The sequence below is a fragment of the Melopsittacus undulatus genome, unplaced genomic scaffold (genome assembly GCF_012275295.1).
Source record: "Melopsittacus undulatus isolate bMelUnd1 unplaced genomic scaffold, bMelUnd1.mat.Z mat_scaffold_55_arrow_ctg1, whole genome shotgun sequence".
Lineage (NCBI taxonomy): Eukaryota > Metazoa > Chordata > Aves > Psittaciformes > Psittaculidae > Melopsittacus > Melopsittacus undulatus.
In genome coordinates this window covers 24,304-44,615 of record NW_022994420.1, presented here as the reverse complement: position 1 = coordinate 44,615, position 20,312 = coordinate 24,304, and the positions used below count along the sequence as shown (strand labels likewise).

Here is a 20,312-nt window from a genome sequence, read left to right as displayed (position 1 = left end):
CCAGTGTTAACTGATTCCAGTGTTAACTGATCCCAGTGTTAACTGATTCCAGTGTTAACTGATCCCAGTGTTAACTGATTCCAGTGTTAACTGATCCCAGTGTTAACTGATTCCAGTGTTAACTGATCCCAGTGTTAACTGATCCCAGTGTTAACTGATTCCAGTGTTAACTGATTCCAGTGTTAACTGATCCCAGTGTTAACTGATCCCAGTGTTAACTGATCCCAGTGTTAACTGATTCCAGTGTTAACTGATCCCAGTGTTAACTGATTCCAGTGTTAACTGATTCCAGTGTTAACTGATCCCAGTGTTAACTGATCCCAGTGTTAACTGATTCCAGTGTTAACTGATTCCAGTGTTAACTGATTCCAGTGTTAACTGATCCCAGTGTTAACTGATCCCAGTGTTAACTGATCCCAGTGTTAACTGATTCCAGTGTTAACTGATCCCAGTGTTAACTGATCCCAGTGTTAACTGATCCCAGTGTTAACTGATTCCAGTGTTAACTGATCCCAGTGTTAACTGATTCCAGTGTTAACTGATTCCAGTGTTAACTGATCCCAGTGTTAACTGATCCCAGTGTTAACTGATTCCAGTGTTAACTGATTCCAGTGTTAACTGATTCCAGTGTTAACTGATCCCAGTGTTAACTGATCCCAGTGTTAACTGATCCCAGTGTTAACTGATCCCAGTGTTAACTGATTCCAGTGTTAACTGATTCCAGTGTTAACTGATTCCAGTGTTAACTGATTCCAGTGTTAACTGATCCCAGTGTTAACTGATCCCAGTGTTAACTGATTCCAGTGTTAACTGATTCCAGTGTTAACTGGAATGATTTTAAGACCCCATAGGATAAGGGCCAGTATTAGTCCAGTTCCTATATGCAAACACTGCAATTTGCATATTAGACCCAAGTGTCCCAATTGAAGTATATTATTACTCATAGGGGAGACCAGGAACAGGTTTTGAGGCATCAATTCCAGTTCTTTTGCATTCAGTGTGAAACTAGGAACAACCTGCTTGGATTCAAGACTAAAGATAGAACCAGAACTAGAGAAGACACCTGAAGCTCCTGGTGTATGAGATTGTATCAGTCCTAATCTGAGTTTATAACTGACATACTAGTTTAGGACCAATACTTAGACCTGAGATTAATGCAGGATGGTGCTAACATTGTTCATTGTAGTGGCTGTTGAGTGTGTGCTTGGATCAGGAGATCAGGGGCTTAACTTCATGCTTACTTGATCTCTCCTGTTTAAGGCAACCGGTTGTAGGATATTGGGTTAATATTGGATCAATATTAACAATGGAATCAGGTCTAAAGTAATGATAAGCTTGGCTTTGTAATGCAAAGGAACCGGTACCCCCATATATGGGTGCTATGGGGCAGAGATACCCCTTATATATGGGTGCTGTGGGGTGCAGTGACCCCCATATATGGGTATATGGGGCAGAGGTACCCCCATATATGGGTGCTATGGGGCACAGTGACCCCCATATATGGGTATATGGGGCAGAGGTACCCCCATATATGGGTGCTATGGGGCACAGTGACCCCCATATATGGGTGCTATGGGGTGCACTGACCCCCATATATGGGTGCTATGGGGTGCACTGACCCCCATATATGGGTGTTATGGGGCAGAGGTACCCCCATATATGGGTGCTATGGGGTGCACTGACCCCCATATATGGGTGCTATGGGGTGCACTGACCCCCATATATGGGTGCTATGGGGCAGAGGTACCCCCATATATGGGTGCTATGGGGCAGAGATACCCCCATATATGGGTGCTATGGGGTGCACTGACCCCCATATATAGGTGCTATGGGGCAGTCATGGGTGCTATGGGTGCACTATGGGTCAATATGCATCCTCATTGGCTACCACTGACCCCCAAGCAACCCCATTGGCCAACACCCAACATCGAGGCCTCCCATTGGCTGCCCTTTGACCCCAGCGGCCACAATGGCGCCCCCCATGTCCTGCCCGTGGCGGCCGCCATCTTGGCAGTTATGGCGCTGGTCACGTGGTTCCGGTGCCGCCGTGGCTCCGCCCCCCGTCACGTGGGCACCGTTCCCATTGGCCCCATAGGGCGGGCGCCGTCAGCCAATGGGGACGCAGCAATGGCGGACACTTCCTGTTGAGGATCCGCCCCTTCCGGTTTGGGGCCCATTTTGGGCTGATTTCGGTGGTTTTCAGGCAATTTGGGTTAATGTATTTAATAAAATGGGCCCCGAGGTCATTGATTGGGGGAGGGGGGGGGCGGGGCTAAAATGGCCCCCAAAGAACGGAGCCCTGCCATTGGCTGGAAGAGGAGGGGAGGCAAGATGGCCGCCGCCAGCCACACCAATATGGCTGCCCCCAATGGGGAATCCAAGATGGCCGCCGGGAGCTGCCCAGCCAATGAGGGTGCCCACAGCCCAGGCCCCGCCCCCGATGACGTCACAGCTCTGCAGCCTCATTGGTCGCTCCTCCTGGAGCCCCTCCCCTTCCAAGATGGCCGCCCCCTGCAGGCTCCCATTGGTCAGGCCTTGAGGCTGTGCTCCTCTGATTGGCTGAGCGGTGCCTGGCGGCCATCTTGGCGGCCATCTTGGTGGCCTCATTGGGCAGGTCCTTTCAGGGGATAACGAGATGCAAATTAAGAGGGCGGGGCCCAAAACATGGCGCTGGGTCTGGGTGGGGCCCACGTGGGTTGAGGGGCGGGGCCTGGTCCCAGCTGCAGCCAATCAGAGGCGAGGGGCGGAGCTTGAGCACTGCTAGGACCTGGAGGGGGGGCAAGGATCAGGATCAATAACCATTGACCCCCATTGAGTTCCATTGACTCCCATTGATCCCTATTGACCCCATTGACCCCCACTGACCCCCACTGCGCCCCATTCATCCCCACTGTCCCCTATTGACCCCCATTGACTCCCATTGGTTCCCATTGAGTCCTGTTGAACTCCATTGACTTCCATTGATACCCATTGACTCACATTGACCCCTACTGACACCCATTGACCCCCATTGAGTCCCATTGACCCCATTGACTCCCATTGACCCCCACTGAGTCCCATTGACCCCTATTGACTCCCATTGATCCCCATGGACTCCCATTGACCCCCATTGAGTCCCATTGACCCACATTGACCCCATTGACTCCCATTGACCCCCATTGACTCCCATTGACCCTATTGACCCCATTGACTCCCATTGACCCCCATTGACTCCCATTGATCCCCATTGACTCCCATTGACCCCCATTGACTCCCATTGATCCCCATTGACTTCCATTGACTCCCATTGACCCCCATTGACTCCCATTGACCCCCATTGAGTCCCATTGATCCCCATTGACCCCATTGAATCCCATTGACCCCCATTGAGTCCCATTGACCCCCATTGACTTCCATTGACTCCCATTGACCCCATTGACGCCCATTGACCCCACTGACACCCATTGACTTCCATTGACTCCCATTTACCCCACTGACTCCCATTGACCCCATTGACTCCCATTGACCCCCATTGACTTCCATTGACCCCCATTGACCCCCATTGACTCCCATTGAGTCCCATTGCCCCCCATTGACTCCCATTGCCCCCCATTGACTCCCACTGACCCCCATTGACTCCTTACCCCTTCAGCCCCTTTGCCCACTCCCTGGTCCTCTCCTTGGCCTCCTCCCATGTGTACAATGGCTGATACCCAAACACCCTATTGGCCTTATCCGTGCGCACAGTGAACGGTGTAGACCCCATAGCCAACGTGGAGGGATTGGGGGGGCTCAACCCTATTGACCCCATTGATGCCTATTGACACCCATTGATCCCTATTGACCCCACTGACTCCCATTGAGTCCCATTGATCCCTATTGACCTCCATTGACTTCCATTGACTCCCATTGATCCCTATTGACCCCATTGACTCCCACTGAGTCCCATTGATCCCTATTGACCTCCATTGACTCCCATTGAGTCCCATTGATACCCAATTGACCCCATTGACTTCCATTGAGTCCCATTGACTCCCATTGACCCCCATTGAGTCCCGTTGACCTCCATTGACTTCCATTGACTCCCATTGACCCCATTGACTCCCATTGACTTCTATTGACTCCCACTGACTCCCATTGACTCCCATTGACCCCATTGACACCCATTGACCCCCATTGACCCCATTGACTCCCATTGCCCCCCATTGACTCCCACTGACCCCCATACCCCCTTACCTCTTCAGCCCCTTTGCCCACTCCCTGGTCCTCTCCTTGGCCTCCTCCCATGTGTACAATGGCCGATACCCAAACACCCTATTGGCCTTATCCGTGCGCACAGTGAACGGTGTAGACCCCATAGCCATTGATGCCTATTGACCTCCATTGACTCCCATTGAGTCCCATTGATCCCTATTGACCTCCATTGACTTCCATTGACTCCCATTGATCCCTATTGACCTCCATTGACTCCCATTGAGTCCCATTGATCCCTATTGACCTCCATTGACTTCCATTGACTCCCATTGATCCCTATTGACCTCCATTGACTCCCATTGAGTCCCATTGATCCCTATTGACCTCCATTGAATTCCATTGAGTCCCATTGACTTCCATTGACCCCCATTGAGTCCCGTTGACCTCCATTGACTTCCATTGACTCCCATTGACCCCCATTGACTCCTATTGATCCCATTGATCCCTATTGACCCCCATTGACTCCCATTGAGTCCCATTGATCCCTATTGACCCCCATTGACTCCCATTGAGTCCCATTGATCCCTATTGACCCCATTGACTTCTATTGAGTCCCATTGACTCCCATTGACCCCCATTGAGTCCCATTGACCTCCATTGACTTCCATTGACTCCCATTGACCCCCATTGACTCCCATTGACCCCCATTGAGTCCCATTGACTTCCATTGACCCCCATTGATCCCTATTGACTTACCCCTTCAGCCCCTTTGCCCACTCCCTGGTCCTCTCCTTGGCCTCCTCCCATGTGTACAATGGCTTGTACCCAAACACCCTATTGGCCTTATCCGTGCGCACAGTGAACGGTGTAGACCCCATAGCCAACGTGGCCGGTGTGAGCAATGGGGCCCTATGGGGCAGCACCCGCGCCAACAGCGCGCTCAGCGCCGCCAACAGCCGCAGCAGCCCCACCGGTGGTACCAGCGCCCCACGGTGGTACCGGAGCCCCAGTACAACCGCACTGAGCTCCTCATAGGGCAATGGGGGGGACGAGTCGTAGCAGAAGAAGACCTGGCCGGATATGGGGCAGGGGGAGCTCAGGGCGGCGCGGGCGGCCAGGATGTGCATCCAGGCTACGTTACCTGCGGTACAATGGGGTTATATGGGGGATATGGGATCTATGGGGTCTATGGGGTCTATGGGGGGATATGGGGTCTATGGGGGTCTATGGGGGGGATATGGGGGGATATGGGGTCTATGGGGTCTATGGGGGGTCTATGGGGGGATATGGGGGGATATGGGGTCTATGGGGTCTATGGGGGCTATGGGGGTCTATGGGGTCTATGGGGTCTATGGGGGTCTATGGGGTCTATGGGGGTCTATGGGGCTCTATGGGGATCAATGGGGTCTATGGGGCTCTATGGGGTCTATGGGGTCTATGGTGGTCAATGGGGTCTATGGGGTCTATGAGGTGTCGGAGCAGAAGACCTGGCCGGATATGGGGCATGGGGAGCTCAGGGTGGCGCGGGCGGCCAGGATGTGCATCCAGGCTACATTACCTGCGGTATAATGGGGGTCTATGGGGGATATGGGGGTCTATGGGGTCTATGGGGGGGATATGGGGTGGATATGGGGGGATATGGGGTCTATGGGGGGATATGGGGTCTATGGGGGTCTATGGGGGTCTATGGGGGGATATGGGGGGATATGGGGGGATATGGGGTCTATGGGGATCAATGGGGTCTATGGGGGTCTATGGTGTCTATGGGGGTCTATGGGGATCAATGGGATCTATGGGGTCTATGGGGTCTATGGGGGGGATATTGGGGGATATGGGGGGATATGGGGGTCTATGGGGGTCTATGGGGGGATATGGGGTCTATGGGGGGATATGGGGGTCTATGGGGGTCTATGGGGGGATATGGGGTCTATGGGGGTCTATGGGGGTCTATGGGGATCAATGGGGGTCTATGGGGTCTATGGGGTCTCTATGTGTACTCACCCACATACACCCTCCCATGCTCAGCTCTCTCCGGTAGGAAGCAGAACAGTCGTCCCCCAGCAGAACAGCCCCTCAGGTACAGCCGCTCCAGCAGGGGGTGACGCTCCCCATAGATCCCAGTGGGGCGGAGAGCGACTGTCACCAGCTGACCGCCCCCCCCGAACCTGCCCCATAGAGACATAGAGACCATGGAGACCATAGAGACCATAGAGACACATAGAGACACATAGAGACACATAGAGACACATAGAAACACATAGAGACACATAGAGACACATAGAGACCATAGAGACACATAGAGACCATAGAGACCATAGAGACACATAGAGACACATAGAGACACATAGAGACACATAGAGACACATAGAGACCCATAGAGACACAGAGACCATAGAGACACATAGAGACCCATAGAGACACATAGAGACCCCATAGAGACCCATAGAGCCCCATAGAGACACATAGAGACACATAGAGACCCATAGAGACCCATAGAGACCCATAGAGCCCCATAGAGACCTCATAGAGACCCATAGAGACCCATAGAGCCCCATAGAGACCCATAGACCCCCATAGAGCCCCATAGACACCCATAGAGCCCCATAGAGCCCTATAGAGCCCCATAGACAGGCCCCACTCACTCGGCTCCCATTGGCCTCCAGCACCAGGCGCTCGGCCTGGGCCTTGCTGCGGGAATAAGGCTCCGTGTGGCGCGTGGGGTAGGGAGAGTCCTCGTGCCCCCTAAGTGTGGGGCAGGGGGGTCAGTGGGGGGGGCTGCTATGGGGCACCAGGGTCTTGCTATGGGGCATAGGGAGGTACTGCTATGGGGCAGGATTCTTGCTATGGGGCACACAGGGGGATCCCGCTATGGGGCACAGGGGGGGCCCAGTATGGGGCACAGGGGGGTCCTGCTATGGGGCACCAGGGTCCTGCTATGGGGCAGGGTTCTTGCTATGGATCATAGGGGGGGCCCTGCTACGGGGCACAGGAGGATCCCGCTATGGGGCACAGGGGGGTCCTGCTATGGGTCAGGGTTCCCGCTATGGGGCACAGGAGGATCCCACTATGGGGCACTGGTTGATCCTGCTATGGGGCAGGGGGATCCCGCTATGGGGCACAGGGGTCCCACTATGGGGCACAGGGGGTCCCACTATGGGGCAGGAGGATCTCACTATGGGGCAGGGGTCCCGCTATGGGGCAGGGTTCTCGCTATGGGGCAGGAGGATCCTGCTATGGGTCAGGGGGATCCCGCTATGGGGCAGCACCTGAGGAACGGGTCCCCGCGCGTGTTGGGCCCCACAACCTCCATGCTGCTGGTGTAGATGAGGCATCGAACACCCTGAGCCCGACAGGCAGCAATGACAGTGCGAGTACCTGAGATGTGGGGCAGAGACCCATAGAGACACATAGAGACCCATAGAGACCCATAGAGACCCATAGAGACCCATAGAGACACATAGAGACACATAGAAACACATAGAGACACATAGAGACACATAGAGACACATAGAGACCATAGAGACACATAGAGACACATAGAGACACATAGAGACACATAGAGACACATAGAGACCATAGAGACACATAGAGACACATAGAGACACATAGAGACACATAGAGACACATAGAGAACGAGACCCATAGAAACGCATAGCACCCCATAGACACCCCACACACACCCCATAGCACCCCATACCCACCCCACAGACACCCCATAGCACCCCATAGACACCCCATAGACACCCCATAGACACCCCATAGACACCCCATAGAGACCCCATAGACACCCCATAGACACCCCACATCCACCCCATAGACACCCCATAGACACCCCAGACACCCCATAGACACCCCATAGCACCCCATAGACACCCCATAGACACCCCATAGCACCCCATACCCACCCCATAGACACACCATAGACACCCTATACCCACCCCATAGACACACCATAGACACCCCATAGCACCCCATACCCACCCCATAGACACCCCACACACACCCCATAGACACCCCACAGACACCCCATACCCACCCCATAGACACCCCACACACACCCCATAGCACCCCATAGACACCCCATAGACACCCCACACACACCCCATAGACACCCCATAGCACCCCATAGACACCCCATAGACACCCCATAGCACCCCATAGACACCCCATAGACACCCCATAGCACCCCATACCCACCCCATAGACACACCATAGACACCCCATACCCACCCCATAGACACCCCACACACACCCCATACCCACCCCATAGACACCCCAGACACCCCATAGATACCCCATAGACACCCCATACCCACCCTGTAGACACCCCATAGACACCCCACACACACCCCATAGCACCCCATAGACACCCCACACACACCCCACAGACACCCCATAGAGCCCCATAGACACCCCATACACACCCCATACCCACCCCACAGACACCCCATAGACACCCCACAGACACCCCATAGACACCCCATAGCACCCCATAGACACCCCATAGACACCCCACAGACACCCCATAGACACCCCATAGTGCCCCATACCCACCCCATACACACCCCATACCCACCCCACAGACACCCCATAGACACCCCACAGACACCCCATAGACACCCCATAGCACCCCATAGACACCCCATAGACACCCCATAGACACCCCATAGCACCCCATACCCACCCCATAGACACACCATAGACACCCCATACCCACCCCATAGACACCCCACACACACCCCACACACACCCCATAGACACCCCACAGACACCCCATACCCACCCCATAGACACCCCATAGCACCCCATACCCACCCCATAGACACACCATAGACACCCCATACCCACCCCATAGACACCCCATAGCACCCCATACCCACCCCATAGACACACCATAGACACCCCATACCCACACCATAGACACCCCATAGCACCCCATACCCACCCCATAGACACCCCATAGACACCCCATAGCTGCCCCATAGCTGCCCCATACCCACCCTGCACATTGACCCTGGCTATGGCCTCGGGGCTGACCCTGCCCCACACATCCACTAGGGCAGCACAGTGCAGGACCACGTGGGCCCCATCTAGGGCCTGCCCCATAGCGACAGCATCAGTCACGTCCCCATGGAGCAGGCGCACGCGGGAGGCTGTGGGGCAGAGGGGTGAGATCCTATTGGCTGCCATGGAGCTCGGAGCCATCCCATTGGCTGCCATTGAGCTCCCATTGAGCTCCCATTGGCTGCCATTGGGTCCCATTGAGCTCCTATTGGCTGCCATTGGGTCCCATTGTGCTCCGAGCCCTCCCATTGGCTGCCAATGAGCTCCCATTGGGTCCCATTGAGCTCCCACTGGCTGCCATTGAGCTCCCATTGAGATCCCATTGGCTGCCATGGAGCTCGGAGCCATCCCATTGGCTGCCATTGAGCTCCCATTGAGCTCCCATTGGCTCCCATTGAGCTCCCATTGAGCTCCCATTGGTTCCCATTGAGCTCCCATTGGGTCCCATTGACCTCCAAGCCCTCCCATTGGCTGCCATTGAGCTCCCATTGGGTCCTATTGGGTTCCCATTGGCTCCCATTGGCTCCCATTGAGCTCCCATTGGGTCCCATTCAGCTCCCATTGGGTCCCATTGAGCTCCCATTGGGTCCCATTGGCTCCCATTGGGTCCCATTGAGCTCCCATTGGCTCCAATTGAACTCTGAGCCCTCCCATTGGCTCCCATTGGGTTCCCATCTCCCATTGGCTCCCATTGGGTCCCATTGGCTCCCCTTGACCTCCAAGCCCTCCCATTGGCTCCCATTGACCTCCAAGCCCTCCCATTGGCTCCCAGCTCCCAACTGGCTCCCATTGGGCTCTGAGCCCTCCCATTGGCTCCCATTGGGTCCCATTGGGTCCCATTGGATCCCATTGACCTCCAAGCCCTCCCATTGGCTGCCATTGAGCTCCCATTGGCTCTGAACCCTCCCATTGGCTCCCATTGACCTCCAAGCCCTCCCATTGGCTCCCATTGGGTCCCATTGGCTCCCCTTGACCTCCAAGCCCTCCCATTGGCTCCCATTGACCTCCAAGCCCTCCCATTGGCTCCCAGCTCCCAACTGGCTCCCATTGGGCTCTGAGCCCTCCCATTGGCTCCCATTGGGTCCCATTGGGTCCCATTGGATTCCATTGACCTCCAAGCCCTCCCATTGGCTGCCATTGAGCTCCCATTGGCTCTGAACCCTCCCATTGGATCCCATTGACCTCCAAGCCCTCCCATTGGCTCCCATTGACCTACGCGCCCTCCCATTGGCCGGTTACCGTGGGCGGGCGGGATGAGGTCGGGGTCAGGTCGGAGGTCAAACACCCTGAGCTCCCCCAGGTCAGGCTCCGCCTCCAGCAGCAGCTGAACCAGATGTGACCCCAGGAACCCACAGCCCCCAGTGACCACATAGACCATAGAGACCTATAGGGACATATAGAGACCTATAGGGACCATAGAGACATATAGGGACATATAGAGACATATAGGGACCATAGAGACATATAGGGACATATAGAGACCTATAGGGACCATAGAGACCTATAGAGACCATAGAGACATATAGGGACCATAGAGACCTATAGAGACCATAGAGACATATAGGGACATATAGAGACACATGGGGACCATAGAGACCTATAGAGACCATAGAGACCTATAGGGACCATAGAGACCTATGGAGACCATAGAGACCTATAGGGACCATAGAGACCTATAGGGACCATAGAGACCTATGGAGACCATAGAGACCTATAGGGACCATAGAGACGTATAGGGACCATAGAGACCTATAGGGACCATAGAGACCTATGGAGACCATAGAGACCTATAGGGACCATAGAGACCTATAGGGACCATAGAGACATATAGGGACCATAGAGACCTATAGGGACCATAGAGACATATGGAGACCATAGAAACCTATAGGGACCATAGAGACCTATAGGGACCATAGAGACATATAGGGACCATAGAGACCTATAGGGACCATAGAGACCTATAGGGACATATAGAGACCTATAGAGACCATAGAGACCTATAGGGACCATAGAGACCTATAGGGACCATAGAGACATATAGGGACCATAGAGACCTATAGGGACCCATAGAGACCTATAGGGACCATAGAGACCTATAGGGACCATAGAGACCTATGGAGACCATAGAGACCTATAGGGACCATAGAGACCTATAGGGACCATAAAGACATATAGGGACCATAGATACCTATAGGGACCATAGAGACCTATAGGGACCATAGAGACCTATGGAGACCATAGAGACCTATAGGGACCATAGAGACCTATGGAGACCATAGAGACCTATAGGGACCATAGAGATCTATGGAAACCATAGAGACCTATAGGGACCATAGAGAACTATAGGGACCATAGAGACCTATAGGGACCATAGAGACCTATGGAGACCATAGAGACCTATAGGGACCATAGAGACCTATAGGGACCATAGAGACATATAGGGACCATAGAGACCTATAGGGACCATAGAGACCTATGGAGACCATAGAGACCTATAGGGACCATAGAGACCTATGGAGACCATAGAGACCTATAGGGACCATAGAGACCTATAGGGACCGTAGAGACCTATGGAGACCATAGAGACCTATAGGGACCATGGAGACCTATGGAGACCATAGAGACCTATAGGGACCATAGAGACATGTGGAGACCATAGAGACCTATAGGGACCATAGAGACCTATAGGGACCATAGAGACATATGGAGACCATAGAGACATATAGGGACACATAGAGACCTATAGGGACCATAGAGACCTATAGGGACCATAGAGACCTATGGAGACCATAGAGACCTATAGGGACCATAGAGACCTATAGGGACCATAGAGACCTATAGGGACCATAGAGACCTGTGGAGACCATAGAGACCTATAGGGACCATAGAGACATGTGGAGACCATAGAGACCTATAGGGACCATAGAGACCTATAGGGACCATAGAGACATATGGAGACCATAGAGACCTATAGGGACACATAGAGACCTATAGGGACCATAGAGACCTATGGAGACCATAGAGACCTATAGGGACCATAGAGACCTATGGAGACCATAGACACCTATAGGGACCATAGAGACCTATGGAGACCATAGACACCTATAGGGACCATAGAGACCTATAGGGACCATAGAGACCTATGGAGACCATAGAGACCTATAGGGACCATAGAGACATATAGGGACCATAGAGACATATAGGGACCATAAAGACCTATGGAGACCATAGAGACCTATAGGGACCATAGAGACATATAGGGACCATAGAGACATATAGGGACCATAGAGACATATAGGGACCATAGAGACCTATGGAGACCATAGAGACCTATAGGGACCATAGTCACCTATAGGGACCATAGAGACCTATAGGGACCATAGAGACATATAGGGACCATAGACACCTATGGAGACCATAGAGACCTATAGGGACCATAGAGACCTATGGAGACCATAGAGACCTATAGAGACCATAGAGACATATAGGGACCATAGACACCTATGGAGACCATAGACACCTATGGAGACCATAGAGACCTATGGAGACCATAGACACCTATGGAGACCATAGAGACCTATAGGGACCAAAGAGACCTATAGAGACCATAGAGACACATAGAGACACATAGAGACCATAGAGACCTATAGGGACCATAGAGACCTATGGAGACCTATGGAGACCATAGAGACCTATGGAGACCATAGAGACCAATAGAAACTATAGAGACCATAGAGACCTATAGGGACCCATAGAGACACATAGAGACCCATAGAGACCATAGAGACACATAGAGACCTATAGAGACCCATAGAGACTAATAGACCTATAGGGACCCATAGAGACACATAGAGACCCATAGAGACCCATAGAGACACATAGAGACCTATAGAGACCCATAGAGACTCATAGACCTATAGCATCACCACGTACACCAGGCTCTGCCTCACACATGCAGCGAACCCATAACCTCTCAAACCCCCCATCATCCAATCGCCCTCCATAGATCCCATAGACCCATAACCCCATAGCCCCCATAGCTCCCATAGTCCCCCACAACTCCATAGGTCCCATAGACCCCATAGCCCCTACAGCACCCCCAAAACCCCCCAAAACCCCATAGCCCCCAATAACCACATAACCCCCTATAATCCCATAGCCCCTACAGCCCCTATAGCTCCCATAACCCCCCATAACCCCCATGGCCCCCCATAACCCCCCGAATGCCCCCATAGCCCCTACAGCCCCATAACCCCATAGCCCCTTATAGCCCACCATAACCCTAAAACCCTCTATAACCCCATAGCCCCTACAGCCCCATAGCCCCTATATCCCGATAGCCCCTACAGCCCCCCATAACCCATTAAATCCCTATAACCCCATAGCCCTCATAGCCTCCTATAACCCCATAACCCACATAACCCCATAGCCCCCTAGAGCCCCATAGCCCCCCATAGCCCCTATATCCCCATAGCCCCTACAGCCCCCCATAACCCTATAACTCCATATAACCCCATAACCCCCATAACCCCCACAGCCCCATAGCCCCATAGCCCCATAGCCCCCATAGCCCCATAGCCCCCATAGCCCCATAGCCCCATAGCCCCCATAGCCCCATAGCCCCCATAGCCCCATAGCTCCATAGCCCCATAGCCCCATAGCCCCCATAGCCCCATAGCCCCCATAGCCCCCATAGCCCCATAGCCCCATAGCCCCAGAGCCCCCATAGCCCTATAGCCCCATAGCCCCCATAGCCCCATAGCCCCCATAGCCCTATAGCCCCATAGCCCCCATAGCCCCATAGCCCCCATAGCCCATAGCCCCCATAGACCCATAGCCCCCATAGCCCCATAGCCCCATAGCCCCCATAGCCCCATAGCCCCCATAGCCCCATAGACCCATGGCCCCCATAGCCCCCATAGACCCACAGCCCCACAGCCCCCATAACCCCCATAGCCCCATAGCCCCCATAGCCCCATAGCCCCCATAGCCCCATAGCCCACATAGCCCCCATAGCCCCATAGCCCCCATAGCCCCATAGCCCCATAGCCCCATAGCCCCCATAGCCCCATAGCCCCATAGCCCCCATAGCCCCCATAGCCACATAGCCCCCATAGCCCCATAGCCCCATAGCCCCATAGCCCCATAGCCCCCATAGCCCCATAGCCCCATAGCCCCCATAGCCCCATAGCCCCATAGCCCCATAGCCCCCATAGCCCCATAGCCCCTCCCCCCATAGCCCCATAGCCCCATAGCCCCCATAGCCCCATAGCCCCCATAGCCCCATAGCCCCATAGCCCCCATAGCCCCATAGCCCCCATAGCCCCATAGCCCCATAGCCCCCATAGCCCCCATAGCCCCATAGCCCCTCCCCCCATAGCCCCATAGCCCCATAGCCCCTCCCCCCATAGCCCCATAGCCCCATAGCCCCCATAGCCCCATAGCCCCCATAGCCCCATAGCCCCATAGCCCCATAGCCCCCATAGCCCCCATAGCCCCATAGCCCCATAGCCCCCATAGCCCCCATAGCCCCATAGCCCCCATAGCCCCCATAGCCCCATAGCCCCATAGCCCCCATAGCCCCATAGCCCCATAGCCCCATAGCCCCCATAGCCCCATAGCCCCATAGCCCCATAGCCCCATAGCCCCCATAGCCCCATAGCCCCCATAGCCCCCATAGCCCCCATAGACCCCATAGCCCCATAGCCCCATAGCTCCCATAACCCCCCATAGCCCCCATAGCCCCATAGCCCCATAGCCCCCATAGACCCCATAGACCCCATAGCCCCCATAGAACCCATAGCCCCCATAGCCCCATAGCCCCCATAGAACCCATAGCCCCCATAGACCCCATAGACCCCATAGCCCCCATAGACCCCATAGACCCCATAGCCCCCATAGCCCCATAGCCCCCATAGCCCCATAGCCCTATAGCCCCATAGCCCCCATAGCCCCATAGCCCCATAGCCCCCATAGCCCCATAGCCCCCATAGCCCCATAGCCCCCATAGCCCCATAGCCCCATAGCCCCCATAGCCCCATAGCCCCATAGCCCCCATAGCCCCATAGCCCCCATAGCCCCATAGCCCCATAGCCCCCATAGCCCCATAGTCCCATAGCCCCCATAGCCCCATAGCCCCATAGCCCCATAGCCCCCATAGCCCCATAGCCCCATAGCCCCTCCCCCCATAGCCCCATAGCCCCATAGCCCCCATAGCCCCCATAGCCCCATAGCCCCATAGCCCCCATAGCCCCCATAGCCCCATAGCCCCATAGCCCCCATAGCCCCATAGCCCCATAGCCCCATAGCCCCCATAGCCCCATAGCCCCATAGCCCCATAGCCCCCATAGCCCCATAGCCCCCATAGCCCCCATAGCCCCCATAGACCCCATAGCCCCATAGCCCCATAGCTCCCATAACCCCCCATAGCCCCCATAGCCCCATAGCCCCATAGCCCCCATAGACCCCATAGACCCCATAGCCCCCATAGACCCCATAGCCCCCATAGCCCCATAGCCCCCATAGAACCCATAGCCCCCATAGACCCCATAGACCCCATAGCCCCCATAGACCCCATAGACCCCATAGCCCCCATAGCCCCATAGCCCCCATAGCCCCATAGCCCTATAGCCCCATAGCCCCCATAGCCCCATAGCCCCATAGCCCCCATAGCCCCATAGCCCCCATAGACCCATAGCCCCCATAGCCCCATAGCCCCATAGCCCCCATAGCCCCATAGCCCCCATAGCCCCCATAGCCCCATAGCCCCATAGCCCCATAGCCCCCATAGCCCCATAGCCCCCATAGACCCATAGCCCCCATAGCCCCATAGCCCCCATAGCCCCATAGCCCCATAGCCCCCATAGCCCCATAGCCCCATAGCCCCCATAGCCCCATAGCCCCATAGCCCCATAGCCCCCATAGCCCCATAGCCCCTCCCCCCATAGCCCCATAGCCCCCATAGCCCCCATAGCCCCATAGCCCCCATAGCCCCATAGCCCCCATAGCCCCATAGCCCCATAGCCCCCATAGCCCCCATAGCCCCATAGCCCCATAGCCCCCATAGCCCCATAGCCCCCATAGCCCCATAGCCCCATAGCCCCCATAGCCCCCATAGCCCCCATAGACCCCATAGCCCCCATAGCCCCCATAGCCCCATAGCCCCCATAGCCCCATAGCCCCATAGCTCCCATAACCCCCCATAGCCCCCATAGCCCCATAGCCCCATAGCCCCCATAGCCCCATAGCCCCCATAGCCCCATAGCCCCATAGCCCCCATAGCCCCATAGCCCCATAGCCCCCATAGCCCCCATAGCCCCATAGCCCCCATAGAACCCATAGACTCCATAGCCCCCATAGACCCCATAGCCCCCATAGCCCCATAGCCCCCATAGAACCCATAGCCCCCATAGACCCCATAGACCCCATAGCCCCCATAGACCCCATAGCCCCCATAGCCCCCATAGCCCCATAGCCCCCATAGCCCCATAGCCCTATAGCCCCATAGCCCCCATAGCCCCATAGCCCCATAGCCCACATAGCCCCATAGCCCCCATAGCCCCATAGCCCCATAGCCCCCATAGCCCCCATAGACCCATAGCCCCCATAGCCCCATAGCCCCATAGCCCCCATAGCCCCCATAGCCCCCATAGACCCCATAGCCCCATAGCCCCATAGCTCCCATAACCCCCCATAGCCCCCATAGCCCCATAGCCCCATAGCCCCCATAGCCCCATAGCCCCCATAGCCCCATAGCCCCATAGCCCCCATAGCCCCATAGCCCCCATAGCCCCCATAGCCCCATAGCCCCCATAGAACCCATAGACTCCATAGCCCCCATAGACCCCATAGCCCCCATAGCCCCATAGCCCCCATAGAACCCATAGCCCCCATAGACCCCATAGCCCCCATAGACCCCATAGCCCCCATAGCCCCCATAGCCCCATAGCCCCCATAGCCCCATAGCCCTATAGCCCCATAGCCCCCATAGCCCCAATAGCCCCATAGCCCCATAGCCCCATAGCCCCCATAGCCCCATAGCCCCCATAGCCCCATAGCCCCCATAGCCCCATAGCCCCATAGCCCCATAGCCCCCATAGCCCCATAGCCCCATAGCCCCATAGCCCCATAGCCCCCATAGCCCCATAGCCCCATAGCCCCATAGCCCCCATAGCCCCATAGCCCCATAGCCCCCATAGCCCCATAGCCCCCATAGCCCCCATAGCCCCCATAGCCCCCATAGCCCCCATAGCCCCATAGCCCCCATAGCCCCCATAGCCCCCATAGCCCCATAGCCCCCATAGAACCCATAGCCCCCATAGCCCCCATAGACCCCATAGCCCCCATAGCCCCCATAGCCCCATAGCCCCCATAGCCCCATAGCCCCATAGCCCCCATAGCCCCCATAGCCCCATAGCCCCATAGCCCCATAGCCCCCATAGCCCCATAGCCCCCATAGCCCCATAGCCCCATAGCCCCATAGCCCCCATAGCCCCATAGCCCCATAGCCCCATAGCCCCCATAGCCCCATAGCCCCATAGCCCCATAGCCCCCATAGCCCCATAGCCCCATAGCCCCCATAGCCCCATAGCCCCCATAGCCCCCATAGCCCCCATAGCCCCCATAGCCCCCATAGCCCCATAGCCCCCATAGCCCCCATAGCCCCCATAGCCCCATAGCCCCCATAGAACCCATAGCCCCCATAGCCCCCATAGACCCCATAGCCCCCATAGCCCCCATAGCCCCCATAGCCCCATAGCCCCCATAGCCCCATAGCCCCATAGCCCCATAGCCCCCATAGCCCCATAGCCCCCATAGCCCCATAGCCCCATAGCCCCCATAGCCCCATAGCCCCATAGCCCCATAGCCCCCATAGCCCCATAGCCCCATAGCCCCATAGCCCCCATAGCCCCATAGCCCCATAGCCCCATAGCCCCCATAGCCCCCATAGCCCCATAGCCCCCATAGCCCCCATAGCCCCATAGCCCCCATAGCCCCCTCCCCCCCCCCCCCCCTTACCTCTCTCCCCCCTCCCCTCTCTCCCTCCATGGCCGGTTCAAGGCCGCACCCGGAGGGAGGGGGCGTGGCCTGAACATCCGGGTCCCTGCGAGCCCCGCCCCCCGCCTCCCATTGGCTGCCTCCAATCCCCACCCCCCTCGCCTCTCATTGGTCCGCTCCGCCCCACCCAAGCCACGCCCCTCGGCTCTTCCTCCTCTCGCCACCCCCCCCACCCCCCTCCCTGCCGCTGTTCCAATGAGCGCCCCCTAATAGCCCCATAACCACCTGCCCCATAACCACCTGCCCCATAACCAACTGCCCCATAACCACCTGCCCCATAACCACCTGCCCCATAACCAACTGCCCCATAACTGCCCCATAACCACCTGCCCCATAACCACCTGCCCCATAACCAACTGCCCCATAACCAACTGCCCCATAACCACCTGCCCCATAACCACCTGCCCCATAACCAACTGCCCCATAACTGCCCCATAACCACCTGCCCCATAACCACCTGCCCCATAACCACCTGCCCCATAACCAACTGCCCCATAACCACCTGCCCCATAACCACCTGCCCCATAACCAACTGCCCCATAACTGCCCCATAACCACCTGCCCCATAACCACCTGCCCCATAACCAACTGCCCCATAACCACCTGCCCCATAACCACCTGCCCCATACCCACCTGCCCCATAACCACCTGCCCCATAACCAACTGCCCCATAACTGCCCCATAACCACCTGCCCCATAACCAACTGCCCCATAACCAACTGCCCCATAACCACCTGCCCCATAACCAACTGCCCCATAACCACCTGCCCCATAACCAACTGCCCCATAACCACCTGCCCCATAACCACCTGCCCCATAACCAACTGCCCCATAACCACCTGCCCCATAACCAACTGCCCCATACCCACCTGCCCCATAACCAACTGCCCCATAACCACCTGCCCCATAACCACCTGCCCCATAACCACCTGCCCCATAACCAACTGCCCCATAACTGCCCCATAACCACCTGCCCCATAACCACCTGCCCCATATCCAACTGCCCCATAACTGCCCCATAACCACCTGCCCCATAACCAACTGCCCCATAACCACCTGCACCATAACCAACTGCCCCATAACCACCTGCCCCATAACCACCTGCCCCATAACCACCTGCCCCATAACCAACTGCCCCATACCCACCTGCCCCATAACCAACTGCCCCATAACCACCTGCCCCATAACCACCTGCCCCATACCCACCTGCCCCATAACCACCTGCCCCATAACCAACTGCCCCATAACTGCCCCATAACCACCTGCCCCATAACCACCTGCCCCATATCCAACTGCCCCATAACTGCCCCATAACCACCTGCCCCATAACCAACTGCCCCATAACCACCTGCACCATAACCAACTGCCCCATAACTGCCCCATAACCACCTGCCCCATAACCACCTGCCCCATAACCAACTGCCCCATAACCACCTGCCCCATAACCAACTGCCCCATAACCACCTGCCCCATAACCAACTGCCCCATAACTGCCCCATAACCACCTGCCCCATAACCACCTGCCCCATATCCAACTGCCCCATAACTGCCCCATAACTGCCCCATAACCACCTGCCCCATAACCACCTTCCCCATAACCAACTGCCCCATAACCACCTGCACCATAACCAACTGCCCCATAACTGCCCCATAACCACCTGCCCCATAACCACCTGCCCCATAACCAACTGCCCCATAACCACCTGCCCCATAACCACCTGCCCCATAACCAACTGCCCCATAACCACCTGCCCCATAACCAACTGCCCCATAACCACCTGCCCCATAACCACCTGCCCCATATCCAACTGCCCCATATCCAACTGCCCCATAACCACCTGCCCCATAATCACCTGCCCCATAACCAACTGCCCCATAACCACCTGCCCCATAACCACCTGCCCCATAACCAACTGCCCCATAACCACCTGCCCCATAACCACCTGCCCCATAACCAACTGCCCCATAACTGCCCCATAACCACCTGCCCCATAACCACCTGCCCCATAACCAACTGC

At 56.1% G+C, this 20,312-nt stretch overlaps 1 protein-coding gene across 1 annotated transcript; it reads right to left on the bottom strand.

The window, feature by feature from the left end:
- Positions 1 to 1,817: 1,817 nt before the first annotated feature.
- On the bottom strand, positions 1,818 to 18,343 carry LOC117438688 (3 beta-hydroxysteroid dehydrogenase type 7). The gene is made up of 8 exons (XM_034074129.1): positions 18,256 to 18,343; positions 10,477 to 10,621; positions 9,174 to 9,326; positions 7,440 to 7,548; positions 6,812 to 6,915; positions 6,175 to 6,333; positions 4,930 to 5,314; positions 1,818 to 2,767 (listed from the first exon to the last, which is right to left on the bottom strand). The coding sequence occupies exons 1-8, from the start codon at positions 18,283 to 18,285 to the stop codon at positions 2,761 to 2,763; spliced, it is 1,092 nt and encodes a 363-aa protein (XP_033930020.1). The 5' UTR covers positions 18,286 to 18,343; the 3' UTR covers positions 1,818 to 2,760.
- Positions 18,344 to 20,312: the final 1,969 nt, after the last annotated feature.

Coding starts and splice junctions, on each gene's coding strand:
- LOC117438688 (XM_034074129.1), bottom strand. CDS start 18,285: ATGGAGGGAGAGAGGGGAGGGGGGAGAGAG. Junction 10,622..18,255: donor AGAGGGGAGGGGGGAGAGAG/GTAAGGGGGGGG, acceptor ATGTCCCTATAG/GTCTCTATGGTCTATGTGGT. Junction 7,549..9,173: donor AGCCAGGGTCAATGTGCAGG/GTGGGTATGGGG, acceptor CCCACATCTCAG/GTACTCGCACTGTCATTGCT.